Source organism: Phyllopteryx taeniolatus, chromosome 21 (genome assembly GCF_024500385.1).
Source record: "Phyllopteryx taeniolatus isolate TA_2022b chromosome 21, UOR_Ptae_1.2, whole genome shotgun sequence".
NCBI lineage: Eukaryota > Metazoa > Chordata > Actinopteri > Syngnathiformes > Syngnathidae > Phyllopteryx > Phyllopteryx taeniolatus.
This window is the reverse complement of record NC_084522.1, coordinates 4,883,060-4,900,177: the sequence shown is the minus strand read 5'-3', so window position 1 is coordinate 4,900,177 and position 17,118 is coordinate 4,883,060. Positions and strand designations below refer to the sequence as shown.

At 41.0% G+C, this 17,118-nt stretch overlaps 1 protein-coding gene across 1 annotated transcript in view; it reads right to left on the bottom strand.

Annotated features, from left to right (window-relative positions):
• rims3 (regulating synaptic membrane exocytosis 3) overlaps positions 1 to 17,118 on the bottom strand; it is a 28,904-nt gene that overhangs the window by 11,084 nt on the left and 702 nt on the right. The window contains exon 2 of the mRNA XM_061760743.1: positions 9,722 to 10,036. Within this exon, the coding sequence (XP_061616727.1) occupies positions 9,722 to 9,986 (265 nt within the window). The 5' untranslated portion in view covers positions 9,987 to 10,036. The remainder of the gene's footprint in view (positions 1 to 9,721; positions 10,037 to 17,118) is intronic.

The window sequence follows — 17,118 nt, the reverse complement described above, 5'->3', positions numbered from 1 at the left end:
CAAACTAGTAGGCATGTGTCATGGATTAGTAGCCTCCTCGAGCCTGCTAGTAGTACACTAGTAGTTTTGCCTAGTCCTACTAGTAAGCAAAGTTGTCCTACTGGTGCGCAGAAATGTCATACAGTAGTGGAAGGCAGTCGTGGAAAAATCCCTACTAGTGCTGTTCTACTAGTGCACCCTAGTCGTGCTATTAGTGTTGTGTATTGTATGCATATTGTATTACTAGTGAGCGAATAAATATCATTGATATCCAGCTTAAGATCCATGTACCACTACGGTCTTTGTCCTCACTAGTAGACCAACTTCAGAATATTACTAGGAAAACTACATATTACTAGTGAGACAAAATTGTGCGCTAGTTGACTGCTCTGTGCTACTAATACTAGTAGTGGCATTATACAATTCTAGTTAACATGAAGTGCTTCACTAGTAGTACGAGTAGTGTGCAAATGTCAACTAGTACCTAGTTTTGCCTCACTGCTAGTATGCTAAAGTTGTCCTACTAGTGTGCTGGGAAATTTTGCACAGTCATGGAAACACATTACTATTAAGACAAAGCCGATGTACTAGTGCACTGAATTGTCTTACCAGTGAGGATAAACAGCATACTAGTGCATGGACCTTAATCTGGATATGAATCGAATAAATGGTCAGTCCCATTCAGTCCAAAGTAAACAAAGAAGCATAGTTTTCCCTCCACAGTTGAACTCACTTTTGATTGCGAGGCCAAAACAAAGAAACACGCACTGTAATTAGTGCTAGTCTTACATAAATCCAACTACTAAAAGTCATTACATAAACTAGTCGAGAAGAGGCCCTTTATTCGCCGGCGGATATGAGGAATAACTCATCCCCAGGAGATGTGCAAGATTGCACAAAGCACGCGGCATCCAATTCAGAGAAGACTCTGTGCACATAAAAGGTAGGAAAGTGAAAACAATCCAGATATTAGATAATAAACTTGAACTCACAAGGTGGAAGCAAATTAATCGATTGTCGAGAATGGGGCATCAACAGTGTAAAAGTACTATTTTGTGTGTGTGTGTGTGTGTGTGTGTGTGTGTGGATCATTAAAGCCGCTTTGACATTTGGAGAGAACACTGATGAAGCCTTTCTCATTATGCGCCGTAATATAGAATGCCGTTTTTAGCCTCCCCGGCTGCGCCGACGTGCCTATTGGATGCGGCGGTGACGGCAGCGAGCCGCCGTGCGTAGCAACAGTAACCAAGCACGGGTGTCTGCGATGAAAGATTTTGTTGTGGCGTCTTCACTCCTCGCCCCTCCTCGCTAAATTTGGAGCCCAAAAAAATGGGAAGCTTCAAAAAGGTAGAGAGTAAAAATAGAGATTATTTATAGATGAATCTGTGTCAGTTACATAAGAAGGATGAAAATTGGGTCTGGCCATGTTTATTTCTTCTTCTGAATGCATGAAATCCATCTATCTATCCTTTTTCTACAACTGTTTGAGGGTTCATGGCGTTACGTCTTTTTACGCCAGACATTTGAAAACATATTGCTACTTTATACTCCTTACTTTGTCAAAACAGGCTCATTAGCTCTTTCAATCGCCACAGATGACGACACGACATAAAAAAGACATAAATAGAGAGAGGTCAAGTCAACGGCGGTTAGGATCTTGACTGAATGATTGATTGAGATCTTTGGGACTAATAGGGCGGAACGTGAACCACACGTGAGCAACGATGACGCAACACGATCAAAGAAGCAAGACATTCCCCGTTAATGGCTTCTATTTTTTTTAAGGATTCATCTAAAAACCACCAGATCTTTTTTTTCTTCTTCTTCTTCTTCTTCGTATGAGCAATTGAGCGCTATGTAAGTGAATAAAGGACGGAAATTATTCTGTGTACAGAGAATGTTTTTTTCAAGTTATCAAAATGGGCATTGCATATAATTGACTGTAATTCATTTTTAGTTGTTGTTATTAAGTACATTTTAGAGTCTGTCCTTTTTTTAGTTTTTTTACCAAGTTGTTTGGACTTTTGGCTCGTCCCATCAGTACTTCAACTTTTGTCTTTTTTTTTTTTTAATACACGTACCTGTACTTCTATACTTAAGACCAGTGTGTGATTACGGTACTTTTGCTACCTGCGTCTTAATAAGGAAAGAATTCAAACAAATCTCCCGTGTTGTCTTCAGTGTGTGCGTGAATTCATTAACATCCCAGGGCAGGACAACAGCGACCAATAAGAAGCCATTAGCCTTTTGCCCAGCACCCTTCTGCATGGGAAATGGTTTGTACTAATCTGAAATCTTCACGTACGGCAGGATGTCTGCCGGTGAGTTAATATGCTGCACCGGCTTCTGTGTAATGTCAATTAATTACATCGAGGAAAAAGGGCAATCTAATTCTCAAGTAATCTCCCCTGGAATACTCAACTTCATGGGGAGCGGATGAGAAGAAACAGATATGACTAATGTATTAATTATGTTTATGAAACATGAAAATTGACATTAGAAGGACATTTGGGTGTATTATCTGATTTGATTTGACTGTTTTGTCCCTGCGAACGGCCTAAGAAAAAAAGAAAGAAAATGACACAGAAAGGTTAATAGAAAGATTGGTATGACTATTTCACCAATGTTGCAGATTTGTTGCACTCAGGCTTAAGAGCAAAATGTCATTTGGACTTTGAGAAGGGGAACCTGTGGAGAGTCTCCTGTCGCGCAGCAGCCGTCTGCCGGCGCCATCAAACAGATTTAGAAATAAGCCCGCCTGTGTGTTTACATTGGCTGAGAGGAGAAGTGTGCATGTGTGTGTGTGTGTGTGTGTGTGTTTGTGTTGGTCAAACACACCAAACATTCACATCATATCATCATTTTTTTTACACACGGGCACACGCACACAATACTCCTGAGAACACAAACACACACACATAATTACTGTGCTCCTGAGCAATTTCCTGCATTGTTGATGTTGTTTATTTGATAGTTGCGTAGCGCAGCTACTTGACCACCTTTGATTGAAAATAATGATACGAGCTGCTTTATACTGTACGTGAGTCTCTCTCTGGCTGCCTTGCGACTGCTTTTCATGATGATATCCTCGAAGCTTTAGCTTTAAGTTCTTTGCTTTGCTACAAAACAAACTGTTGTTGGTTTTGTTTGGATAGAGCTGCCGTATGTACAGTAGAAAACACTTTCCTGAGAATGTTCTGCCATCAAAAAAACTATATTTATAAAGTTTTTTTGTATGTTTTCTAGATCACAGATTTTCACCCATCGCGTGTGGTTCTGGAACGAATCCCCCGCAATAAAGAGGGGTTGACTGTCCCCAATAATCTATCAAGAAAATTGAATCAACCCATTTATATTTGTTCGTATGGCCTGTGGAACAAAAGGGGTTTCCGTAGCAAGACTGTGGAATAAAAATGATGATCAATTACAAAGGCACCAAAATTAATATGGGCGCAGGAAGTTGGGACGAGGACGAAGCAGGAGGCAAAGATATTGTAAGCAACGGCGGTTTCAAATGTGTTTTGTAGCCTCTGAATCGCACCGGCGGGGAGCAGAAAGCTTTTTAAGAGTACTGAGTAAGGTCTCAGTTGGGATTTATTGGGAGAGCCAGGGACTCAAAAGTGGTGCAAAGGGGGTCGATAATGGCACCGCAACGTGGCATTAGAGGCAACTCGAAAAGAAAGTCGAAGGATTTTTCCTCCATGTAAATGGCTTTCACCTGGAGACGTGCTGTGACCCAGCAGAGACCTTGTTGTGAAATATTTCCAGTAAAATTTCAAGAACAAGCAAGGGCTTGAGTCATCTTAATGAGAGCAATTTTCTTTGGAGAGAGATTTTCCCTAAAAAGCAGTGATCGTAGTGAGGTTTGAAGTGCTGCTGCCAAAACGCTGATGACTCAGAATGAGCAATAAGTAGGGCACTGTGGGACAGAACCCCCAAAACAAATGAAAACAGCCTGAGTGTAATTCCAGGATAAGACACAATATTTGGACTTTTTCACTATCGGGCATTTTCAGTGGGGATTTAATATATTATTGTTTGTTTTTTGTTTCAACCTACTTGGTGCATCTTCTGACCAACAGTTCCATTCTAATATTTGTCTAATAAAATTGTATTTCGGTATTGCATTTGTTCAATGAGCGTTTCCCTCGGCTGCAATGCTTCCAGTACGTGTACGTGTATGTGGACCTTGGACTTTTTTTGTCCAATCAGATTTTAGCTTCTTTGTGTTGCCGTGTCAACGGAATCTGTCCAGGGCCTTCAGAATCAGGAGTGCTGGCAATGGGACTGTTTGTTGAACCATTCAGATTTTGAAATTCCCCCTCACAGGGCCAGAGCGCTGGCCCACGATGACTTCAGCATTATTCCGTCTTCTGATTGGCTGATCGGAGCAAAACTTGTTCCAGCCCAGTACAAGTAGCAAAACACAGTCCCTACTAAAAGGTACCAATTGCACGACCCACCACCGCTATATTAAAAAAAACTAATGTCAATGTTATGTGGTTGTTTGAAATACACAACGTGTAATTCTCATTCTTTTATGTTTACTTTAATTAGCTAGTACCGAAAATGTACTTGCTGTTTCATAACCATTCAAACCCATCCGGAGAAAAATGGGTTGGAATGGGTCTCCCTTCCCGTGAGAGATGTTTACAAAGTCTCATAATCTGCTGCTTTTGTGTGCCTCTGGTGTATACTTGTGCCATTATCCATCCGCAGCAATAAACATGCCAAAAGAAGGAAGGTGAGTGATGTAAAATGATATTGAAAGGAAATGTCGAGTTGGGTTGAAGAGCTAAATGGAGCACAGAATACTGAGACTATGGAATGTATCCCAGCTTAATATATACGTCCGTACATACATTTCTAGAACTCGTATAGAATGGTGGAGGCTCAGATCAGACATGAAGCGCAGCAGACACGCACATTCCGCTCCATTCCTTCCATTAATCTAACTCTCCTTGGGGTGTTGAATCTCAAGAGTGCTCGCCCTCCGTGCGAGCTCTCCTTTTGCAGGCATGGATAAACCCGCACAGGAGATAAGACTGACTGGACCCGGCGAGCGGAGGAGTGAGTCATCCCTTGAAACCTATGGAAATAGTTTGTGTGAGCTCCTTTTTCTGGGTTACTAATAATAGCAGGCAATAAATAGACCAAAGACAGAACAAAAAAAAAATGCCAACTCAAAGCTGGCCAGCTAACAAATCCTTGAATTATGACTTTATCTACACGTTGGCAAACACAGGAGGGCAACAACAGCGCAGCCAAGACGGGTTTGCATTTCACACGCGGATTTGTGTATTGGTGCGACGCTTGTTATGTAATGCAGAAATGTTCGTCGTACAAATTCACGCGTTGGTGCTGCTCGCCATTTTGAGCCTCCGTGGGCCCAGCGAGCAAAACGGGACCGCGGCTTTGGTGTTTTCTTTAAGCCGCGCCCCCTCGTCACACGTGTGGCAGTCGTTAGGTAGTCAAGTGCCGGCGATGGTCGAATTTCCTCCCACCTGTGCCTGAATACGCTAACTGGCCATAACATTAGGCACAACTGCGCAATTCAATAAGATCCAGTCTTTGTAAAATTGTAATGGCCACTTTGATTGAAACTGTCATCTGCAGTATATCAATCTACTATATCTACTATTTGGTTTAAAATGTTCACCCCATTCAGAACATCTAAGGTAATTCTTAACCAATTCAAACCATTCCAACTTCAAGTCGGTCACATACTTTTCACTATAATGCGGTACTACTGCACTAGTTAAAGAAAGTGACCCACACAAAAATATTTATCTTTTACTGAAAGAAAACTATTGTTGCTTAAGAAATTTTGCACGCAGATTGTTTTTACAGTTAGAAAAAGCATTATGTCATTATTTTAAGACAGAGGCTTTATGTCAAAAAAAAAAAAGAGAGCTCATTCCGCTGATGTTTGCGAACTGACTGGATCCAATTCACAAAATGCACCATGACCAGAGCATCGCCTGGAGACACAATAACACTGTAACATTACCTTCTCAATGTGCCGTAATAGTATTCATCTCCATTCATTCCATTAAGCCTCCCCTTTAAATCCTGTTATTTAATTTTAGAGGGTTGAAATAAAACGCAGCGTTTAAAGGGGAGCAACGATTACTGTTATGTAATATAGCGTGTATAGCATTCCCGTGCTATATCGCGGATCATCCTTCCCGGCCTTGCAACATTGAGATTTTTAAGCAATTTTTAATGGGTTGATTTGAGTCCACTTGTATCTCAAATTTTGGCTCTCATGTCAAAGCGTCTTTGAATTGAAATTACCACTCCTGTACTGTTGTTACTCATCTCTGGGAACAAATTAACCCTGTGGCTTATTGGCTATCGGCTAACCAACCAAGCGTGGAAGACGGGCCAGGACCCCGGGGCGTACGTCAGACAATCAATGCACCTGCCATTCAAAAACGTGGCGCCCTGACAACTGTGCAGATTTAGCCGATAATGACCACCAGCAAGGAATGTCAAAAAGGATCCTGATTGAAATTGACTGAGTTGGCAAGGATGTTTGCGTGTCTAATTTTAAGCTCCTGGTTTCTGGCGCTGGACTGCTGAAATAAACAGGAAAGAGTCTCACTGCGTCATTCAATGAACAGACATGTTTGTCCAAAAATGTTGTTGTTGTTGTTGTTTTTAACACAACTATTAGTAACACAGGAACATAATCCTGATGGAAAATGTATCGACATCATGTGATGGGAAACTGTTAACTCACAAAGCCTTATCAATGGGATTTAAATCAGCAGATGCTAAATAATAATTGACGTTTTACAGCATTGAGTCATTTCACAGATTGGATCGATGCTAAATAATAATTGACATTTTACAGCATTGAGTCCTTTCACAGATTGGATCGATGTGCAAGGTGAGGACATCTCTTCCATACATTTTCAGAGTTTAGGAGATTTAGGTCTGATCTTTGACTGTATGACATGATTAAAGGTTGATCGGACTATCAAGCATTTATATAGGATATGACTATATAGGATATTTCATAATTATTCATTACTTTTGATTTAATGAGATTTTTAAATGATTTTAAAAAGGTATTTTCTTTAAAATAAATATATGTTGTGTATCAGATTAGCATGTTGATTCTGAGATTTCTACACAGTAGGTTAATTATGGAACAATTATTATGTTGTATAATGATATTATTGATACTGATATTATGGTATGATATACTATTGATATTAAATACATGCGTGCTCATTTATGCAACTACTCATACTTTTCTATTTGTAATATCCGCCCTCTAAAGGATTGTTTGATTTTCAACCAAACTTCACCAAAAAATGGAAATGTGTAAAATTTGTTTGTTTGGTTTTTTTTTTGTAGATTTTTTTTTTCCCTATGATCCATAATATAATAAAAGGTCATCAATGGCAATTTGTCATTCTGCGTCTACTGTATCGCACATTTTGTGGATTTTAGCAATGATGACTGTCATGCAGGTGACGCCACCATAACGAGAAGAGCCGTGGTGGACACACGGGGTGCATGATCCTGTCATGTATAGTTCCAGGCAACATATGTTCTCCTGGCAGCTGAGAACATCTAAGGTTAGACACCGCCTTCCTCTTCTTCACATCCTCAGCCACTATGAGCCTCCTCGTGCTTACTTTGCTCTCTGTTCGCTTCAACAATACGAAAACAGAGACATGGCAGACACACCAGCAACAGGTGAACATTCCCTTTACCCCGCCCACACCTTCAACACTTTATACACACATTTGAACACACACAAATTGCAAGCTTAACATGTATAATTTAGCAATACTTTCCTATTTGACGAAATGAAGATCCTCCCGTCACTTCAACTTAGCTCTTTGGCACCGAAAGGCCAAAGATAGTGCCAAAGTAATACTTTTGAATTATAAATGTCTTTTGACTGAGCTCAAAAACGTGAGTTTTTCAGCAAGAAAATAGAGGATATATCCCCCCCCTCCAAAAAAAATCTGCGATTAGGTGAATTTGCAAATCGACACTGTGCAGGGGGATACTGCATGGATACGATTCAGTATTCAGATGAGTGCGTGTCTCCACATGAATGACAGCGTGTGTTCCTGTTTACACTGCCTGTGGGACATATGGTGACTCTGTTAGCGCTGGCACCACAAATGTGTGTTGGACATGTACACCCCTCTCTGGTCACGCATCCGCTGTACTCTGTTTACTCTCACAGAGGAGCAAATTTGTATTTAAATTACAGGAGATGGCATTATTTTTACTGTTTGTTCATTTCTCGACTTATTCTAAAAGCTAAAAATGAGAAATATCAACATTTTATGGTACTTTATGCTTGTATTCCCACCTTTTTCACGTGAATGTATTTTAGTGGCTCTAAATGCCTGTCATATTTCAGTGATGCATAAAAATAATAATTCAAGCTTCTTGCAAATAATGCATCTATTTCAATTCATTTCTACCCACTTTTAACCCATCTCCAAAAAGGCTTAGATTGCAATGCAATGCAATATTTTTTACATCTATTACACAATCCTAAGCTTTTTAATGCAACTGAAAGTCGTTTTCAGCTCAATAAAGTGCATTGGCATTTGAACCAAATCCTTCCAATTTCAGATAAGAACAGGCTATAAAATGTCACACTCTGCTGGATTTCCACAGCAGATAGCAACAACACTCAGATCAGGTTTTAAGGCCGAATGGTGTCCCAGAAATAAACACAGTCAATGTCCAGCCACATCGTGTGCAGGCAAGCAGAAAGCAAATTGTAGACATGGGCACGCTGTTCTGAAAAGGTTGAACGCACAACGTTGGACTTGAAGGGGAAACCAGACTCGCCGAGATGATAAGAGGAAATGAACTACATTTCTTACGGCTGTAATTTGGAATTGGAATTAAGTCAGCCTTTACCAAGCCTGACTCAATGACTGAGTTTTCTTACTTCCCGCCAGGAATAAGCGGGCTTGTGTTCGCGACTGGCAACCGACTGTTTCTATTGCACCAGTATGATATCGACTGGAGGCCTATCGTTATTCCCACGGGAGACAGATGAGAACATAACGTCCCAATCATTATCATACAGCCCCCATATGTGCAAGCCGCTGCTGCCTGAGACCACCGCTTACATTATACTGCAGCCTAAAGGTGCTATGGAAAAGGACAAAGGATATTTTGACAGGCAAGTGAAAATCAACAGCAACTACTGATTTCTGTAGACATTGAGTGTGAATGTTGAAGAGCTAACACTAACACTGAAGAGGAATTCTGTGAAATTCATTGAATTATTGATATATAGAATGGCAGACTTGAAGCGGGGAATTGTTTGAACAGATTAAGAAATGTGGAAGGAGGAGGCAAGTGTGTAAAAACATCTCTTAATTTGGGAATTTTGCAGTGGAAAATTTTGGAAATGTGAATGGTTTCAGTCACTTAAGACATCTGAAAGGAGGATATATAAAATGTAAATGTGTAAAATATCTCTTAATTTGAGAATTTTACTGTGGAAAAGTGTGAAATTTGAATTTGTGTCATATACACTTGAATGGAGTTTTTTTTTGTATGGAAAATATGGAATTCTGTGAAAAGTGGGAATTTTGGGAATGTGGAAAGTAGTTCAACACGTCCTTAATTTCATGAATCTTTTGACGTTCCATAGGTTTGGGAGACAAAAGGAGATTGTGTTTGAATAAAGAACATTGAACGTAAGAAAAGGAGCCGGCGGCGGCAGACGATGAAAATGACCGACCGTGCTGGTTGAGCTGCTGCGTGCTCTTGCTCCACTGCGACAAGCCCACAATAGCCACCATCTTGGCTCCCAGACTGGAGCGCCGCTTCTTGTTGCCGGCCAGCGACGCCGACTCGGGACCCCCGCCTCCGGGACTCTTCTCCAAGTTGTACATGGCCCCCGAGATGCTTGAGGAGCGCACCACGTTTCGAGCCGCTTCGCTCAGCCCGCTGAGGCTGCTCAGCCCGGCCGGGCTGGGCACCTCCACGGAGCTGCTCAGCATCATGGTCCCGCTGGCCGAGAGGACCGGTGGGGGGCAGGAACGTTGACGTGAGGCTGAGGAAACAACAAAAGAAGAATAAATATTACGTGAGGTCAAGGCAGGGCCCAAACCTTCTGTGAAAAATACTTACAGTACTTCCACTTCCCTAACACGCTTAATGAAAAGTGTTTAGAGTATCTCTCTGTTGAATGTCAGTCCAATTTCCAACTAAATTCAAAACACTGAGGAAGCAGATGAGACTCAAAAGCTCTCCAAAATAACTTGCAGTAAGTGCAGAACAAAGACGGCAAAAGGTCAGTGTGGGGGGGGGGGGGGGCGAAAACATCCGCGGTCACACAAACAAATGTCAGGGGTGGCCCGCTGTTGGCGGGCAACCTTGTCAGCTGATGTTTGTCTCCCGTGGCTCCCCGGAATCATGTTTGGACTCGAACCTTAAACGGTGACAGAGGAACCATCACCGCTTGGGCTGCGTGTGGATTCCATAAATTAACTTAACCACATGATTTCTCTTGTACCAAGCCGGGAATTTGTGTCGTGTCCCCCAAACTATTTGTTCATGCGTGCTTTGTTTGTTTTTTTTATCTGATTTTCATAGTGTATTACGTCAAAATGACCTTTTTAACATGCTCCCTTTTTCTGAACATTATCACTGCATCTCATGCTTGTGCAGCTCATAAAGATAAGCAGTGAATCTCTCTTTTAATTTATGCCCACCATCTGAGTGTGTGTCAACGTTTTTTTAAACACTGGCCGACGGCTGTACGGACCAACGCACATATTATTTATGCTACAGCACTCATTCCTGTAGCAGGATGTCTTAAATAATACATATACTGTAGAGTGAGTTTGCCCTTAATACGTCCTTAAAAATTCAAACTTGGATGGAGACGCAGGCACTTTTGTTGCCTCTGGAAATCTTGTCACATCAGCACAATGCTGACATTCACCAATTGATGCTTTTTGCATGGTTACAATTGGAATAAAGAAGATGCGGAGGTTTTTGGTGAGTGTGAGAGAAACTATTCAATAACTATGAGTTTTTTTGGTGAGAGTGGTGTGCGTGGAAGGTTTTTGAGTTTTATGAGTTTGTGAGCATGAGAGGCTTTTTGGTTTGGCGGGAAAGTTTTTTTTTATGAGAGATTTTTCGGTGGATTTAGAATCGCAGCAATAAAAATTAAAAAAAAGATGTGAAGTAACAATGGGCACATTTTTGCATTTTGTGGGCAAAGTCGACGTGGGCGGGCGGTTGGGGGCATCGGTGCGGTGAACACACAGCGAGTAGTGCAGGAGGAAATGAAGATCAGGGAACAGATTAAAGCTTGTGAGACAAGCGAGATAAACAGAATGCATCTGCTTTTAACAGAGATGTGGAGAAAGAAGAATGAGCTTCAGAAGAAACTCTGGGAGGAGATGATTCTTCATGATGAATGGTCACAGATAAAGACACTTCCACAAGTCAGTATATCATTGTACATTATGCCCTGGCATGGCATGACTTTGTATAGAAATTACTTATTATTTATTGTCATACATTCTATAGCATTTGGGGTTATGGGGTTAGGACTATGTAGTTTTAAATTACTGACAATAAATTGATGGACAAAAAAAAGTTAACCATTTAACCAAGTTAAAATATAACCATTTTAGATGAATTACAATCCACTATCTAGGTTTGTATGTTGTTTAAATGTTTATAATTACTGTAACATCTATGCTAATTATCGTTAGCCTATGTATAGACTTTCGCATTATATGTTAGCATTAGGCTAGCGGACTTTTGTTAGATAAATTTAGACGTCTACCTTCTGCGTGACGCCGAAAAGCATTCACGTCTAAAATTGTCAGTCTTGGTTGATGCATTCATATTTGAGGATTAATATAGTCCAACTATGTCCAAGTACTTCGTTCTCCAGCTGTTTGCCGGCTACACGCTGTCGTAACACAAGCTTACTCCCACATCTCACGTTCCTTCCATTATTATTTACTTTTACTTCTTCCATCACATATACTACATGCAAATTAGAGTGGGACTGATGGGAAGTCGGATGGTGACATCCTCCTCTCAATCGAGTAACTCATTAATTCTACATTAAATAACGAGTGATTTACGCTACAGATGCTTTGGTTGAACATTTTGCTGTTTAAATATGCAGAGTTTAATTCTCTCATGTTTTACTTTTGCCTTTTTACAATAAACTTGGGAGTGACAGACAAACACCTTGAAGGAAGCACGCTTTGCATCTCATTTGGAGAACAGCAAGTGAGATAAGTATTACTTTAAAAAGTGTTGTAATAAGTTTCAATAAGTGGGAAGGTTGAAACTATTTCTAAAAATGTGTTGTTGTTGTTTTTTATGCGGTTTCTCTTTTTCACAGAACTTCACCTACTGCGGATGTGTCTGGAACCTACAGTATCCCCCTGCATACTTAAATAATGATGGATACGCAGGTTAATAAATAAGGAATCACTGCTCTAAAATAAGATTATGGCCGAGAGTGGGGTGTGCCACAGTGCCCCCAGGCTGACTTCCAGCTTGGCAGGTGGGATAGGGAGAAGGCGACGAGAAGTGTCACTGACCACATTAGTCACCAGGGAACGAAGCCATGAGTCAGGAAAGCGCTCGGCCTCATCCGTCACGTCACGCTTAACCCAGTTTCCCTGTATTCCATTCGTTTTATTTCTAGCTCTCCAACAACCCCCGACCCCACCCACATCTGCTGACCGAGTAACTCTGCCGTCCTTTTGTTTTGTGATGGCGTCAAACAGAAGAACAAAATGAATTATTTCTTTTTTTTTTTCTTTTTCTTTTTTGGGGAATACATTATACGTTTGAAGATAATTGATAAAAACATTTGTCCAAGACTGAAAACTATGAATTGAATTGTAGAAATATAGAGGTAAACTGTTTTTCACAATTAAATTTTTTCCTGATTTTTGAGGCATAGCTAAAACAGCGCCCTGTGATGCACTTTTGGAGTCTGGCATGAATCCCTACTCACCCACTGTATATAAACTTGAGCACCTTTGTTCACTTTGGTGGTTATCAGGCACATTTGCGACATCTAGGTAGGCCTACACCCTGAAAATGTATCTTTCTTTCGGCTAGCCCGCTAACATGGCCACTTTAGAGCGCCTCGTTGTTGGCCATGAGTGCGTACACGACCACGGAGAAAAGGAGGGGGAAAAAAGTCGGACGTCATGTTGGTGTGGCCACTTTAGATGTTGTCGATATATGGAGGTTTTAAGTGGATGTAATTTCCGTGTCTCAAACTTGCAGTTACGTTTAGGCATAAGAAAGATGCTAGACGACGTAGCATCCGGTTTTCCATGTCATATTATTTGCACATTATTTGATTGACAGTTAACAGCTGAGCGGGGTGTGGTTTCAACACATTCAGCAGACACGCCCACGGCATTTGAGAACTGAGAGAGGGGCTTGACTTTATTTTTTTCTTCACTATTTTGAAGGCTCTTTTCCTGTTTCCAAACTTCCTCAGCTCAACTTCCCATGGAAATTGACCTGAAAATTGCTGGAAATGTTACACCCATTTGAAACCGTAGTTCAGAAACACACTTTCAAGACTTTCCCAAACTTTAAACAGACATACTCCAAAATCTTGGAAGAAGTGGAAGAACATTTAAGCTGCAAAAGGGGCGGACTCACTCCATATTGTCTACAATTCTCACTTGTAGGTGTCCCAATATTTTTGTCCAAACGGGGAATGAAGAGATATGCACTGTAGGAGGTCTCACTTCAAAAGGCAACTCACGCACATCCCTGAGGGTATCGATTCACTGCGGACAAGAGAACGCTGTATCGCTAGCTCAGCTGTGCGGGGATTAGTGTGTAAAATAGGCCCAAGCCAATGAGCATTTAAAATGATACACACGGAGCGAAGGGATTTGATGATTATCTTCAAGGAGGCTCCGTTCCAAACGTTTCACGATTGAGAGTCATCAGTTTTGCCGCAGATTGGCTTCGGCGTGTGCGTACGGCTTGGTGAGGGAGTAGAAGCAATCACACGGTCGCATCACTGATTGCAACACTGGAAACTGCCTCATGAATGGACGGGGTCATTTTGAAGTACAGTTTGTGTTTGGTATGCACCCTTATTAGGGGCATTTTAGTGAAATGGGAAAATAATTCAACACATTTCTATGAGGTGACGTGTAGGTCAAAAGTAACATTTACCACTCAACAGGTCCCCCCCCCAAAAAAAACTCACACAAAAAAACTCTCACAGACAACAACAACAAAAAAACTTTTAAAAAAAACAATAGAAAATAGATAACACTGCGGTCACCTTTTGTGTTCGCGCACCCACAGAAAACAGGTGTCGACAAAAATGTATTTTCTCAGGACAGTTATCGGAAGTCCATGCCAAAAAAAAAAACAGGGCATAAGCTTACAAAAATTATATTGTCATCAATGTCAATCAATTTTGAGCAGCATGCACAATGCACATTAAATACTATAGTGCCTCATTAGCAAGTCTGGTTTGAAGAGGGGAAGTGAGCATGAATAGTGCCTCACGTAGCGATTTCTGAGGGGCAACAACACACACGTACACCAACACTTGATTTACATTTCAAAGAAGCGTTTGGAATGGCATCATATTCAAGCATTAAATATAAACATGGTAAAGTGCCTGTAAAGCAAACATAAGGATGTCTTCTGAATAAAACAACCCTGCCAAATTTGAATAATTAAAAATCTGCCAGGTATTTGAAGTGAGGCTTCAAAATCATGCCATTGTCTCTACTCACCAACACTGTGGGCGTGCCCACTGAATGTGCTGAAACTACACCCTGCTCAACTGTCAAGTGTCAATCAAATACTACTTCTACAACATGGAAAACTGGATGCTACTTCATCTAGCATGTTTGAGCCATGAAAATATATCCGCTTAAAGCCTCCAGTAGCTGGAATATATACCACTGGGCCGTCCATGTTGTGACAACGGGGCGCTCTGACGCGGCCATGCCAGCCCGATCTTTTTTCTATCCCTCGCTCTTCTTCGCATTCTCTCCATGACGTGAGCACGCTCACGGCCAACAATGAGGCGCTCTAAAGCAGCCGCGCTAAAGACTGTCTGAAGACGAGATGCATTTTCGCGGCGTAGGCATAGCTAGCTAGCTAACTGCATGTCGCAGTTACACTGGATAACCACTGATACAAACAAAGGAGATCAACTTCTTTTATAGTGGAAGAGGGGGGCCTCATGCCATATCCAAAGTGCGTCACTGTGTGCCGTTTTAGCCACGCCCCCAAAAAACTCAAATGGTAAAACAACTGTATAATGCTATAGGTCCACAAATCCATATTACATAGTTCTCAGTCTTTGCACGTTTTATTATCTTCAAACATGCATAATGTATTTAGAAACAAATCTATGAATTCACTATACAGGGTCTTTAAGTACAGTAACTAAGTATTTCATTTACTTCCCACTATTGGCTATTTGACACAACTATATTAAAAACACATTAATTGGTTTGTTGCACACATGGAAGTATACAGGACAGGCTTTCCACAGCAGTAGCTAGAGTCTCTTCCCAGTTGGACAGTCTCAGTACTGTCTCAGTGGATTACTCAGAGGATCAAGTGGGAGTCAGGCATTGGATTTCGAGCGTTAAGCACGTGGATAATTATCCTCTTTCTCCCTTTTTTTTTTTTTTTTTTTTTTTTTTTAAAAAGTGCCTGCTTTTCTCTGAGCCAGTTTAAGTAGTCACGCTATTCTCTGAGCTTGACAGCGGCAAGTGTCACACATATCAGAATGGGGTTTTTTTGTTTGTTTTTTCCCCCCTTTTTTAAAAATTAATTGAACACAAATGTTGACCTCGTTCACTCACCACCCACAGATTGGGGGGGGGGGGGGGGGGGGTCGCGGAGTGATGTCTGTATGCGTGCACTCCTAAACGTGTGTTTTGTGTGTGTGTGCGCGCGAGTGTTTGCCATCTGATATAATCTCACACCTCAGCATGAGTTTGGCCCAGTCCGTCTAGTGCTTGGCAGACAGGACCAGCCATCTGAAAAGTGCGTGCTGGTAATGTGCTTATAGAATAATATGCTTATGTGATCTGCTCTCCCTTTGCCTGTCACCCTCACTCATATTCACAAACACACTCATATAAAACACATAGCAGACTGACAACTAATTCAAATGCCCAACATGAGTAAAACAATGGCAACATGCACGGGACTAGGAAATGCAATATCTTTTTTAACCCTTACATACCACTACTGTACATTTTCCATGCACACCTAGTATGTTGTATATCAAATCATGTATTGCATATCTTTTTAAATGTATTAATAGCCTGTCTGACTTTAATAAATTTATGATTAATCTTGCCTTTGTCAAGACACCCTTTGACCACTGTATGGCTTTTGTTTCTTGTTTAGTACATATCAGGGTTATCAAAAATACGGCCCGTGGGCCATAATAGGCCCGTCAGGGGGTCCAATACGGTGTAAGACCTGCAGAACACATTCACTGTAATTCTTCAGTAACTATAACTGCTGTTGCTACTTTTGTCCACCGGATGGCACATCGACATAACATTTTTATTTCTGAGTATGGCAAAATGTCAGTCAACAGCTTCAATTCAAAAGAGTTTGGTTTGGTGGAACCCTTTCATGTTTTGTTCATGCACCGTCACAACTTGTATGTATTTTTACGGACACATTTACAAGACCGGGGGATTACTGCAGCCTCTTTTTGAATAGTTCTTATTTTTATTTCTATGTTGTGATGAGTCAGCTGAGGTTGTCAAGAGTTCCATATAGATGTGGAAGTCATCTTATGTAAATTTCAAGTGATTTCTAGACCTTGTTGTTTGAGAAAACTTACATATCCACTGATCTGTAAGTGGCACATGGGCACATTGAAAAATGTATTCATAATAATGTTGAAATTGCACTAGTTTTTGTTAAGAAATGTCACCTTGACCAACAATGTTTAAAGGGTCTGCATGTTTCTGTGGGAACGTGTGCAAATGTGACGGGACACAAACAGTTCTCGAGATTATTTCAAGCTCCCTCTTGAACAATGTTACAACTGTCCCATAGAAAATAAACACATTCATGGCTTGAGGACGTTCCGTTTCAACATTAACACCGTTACCATTTTCC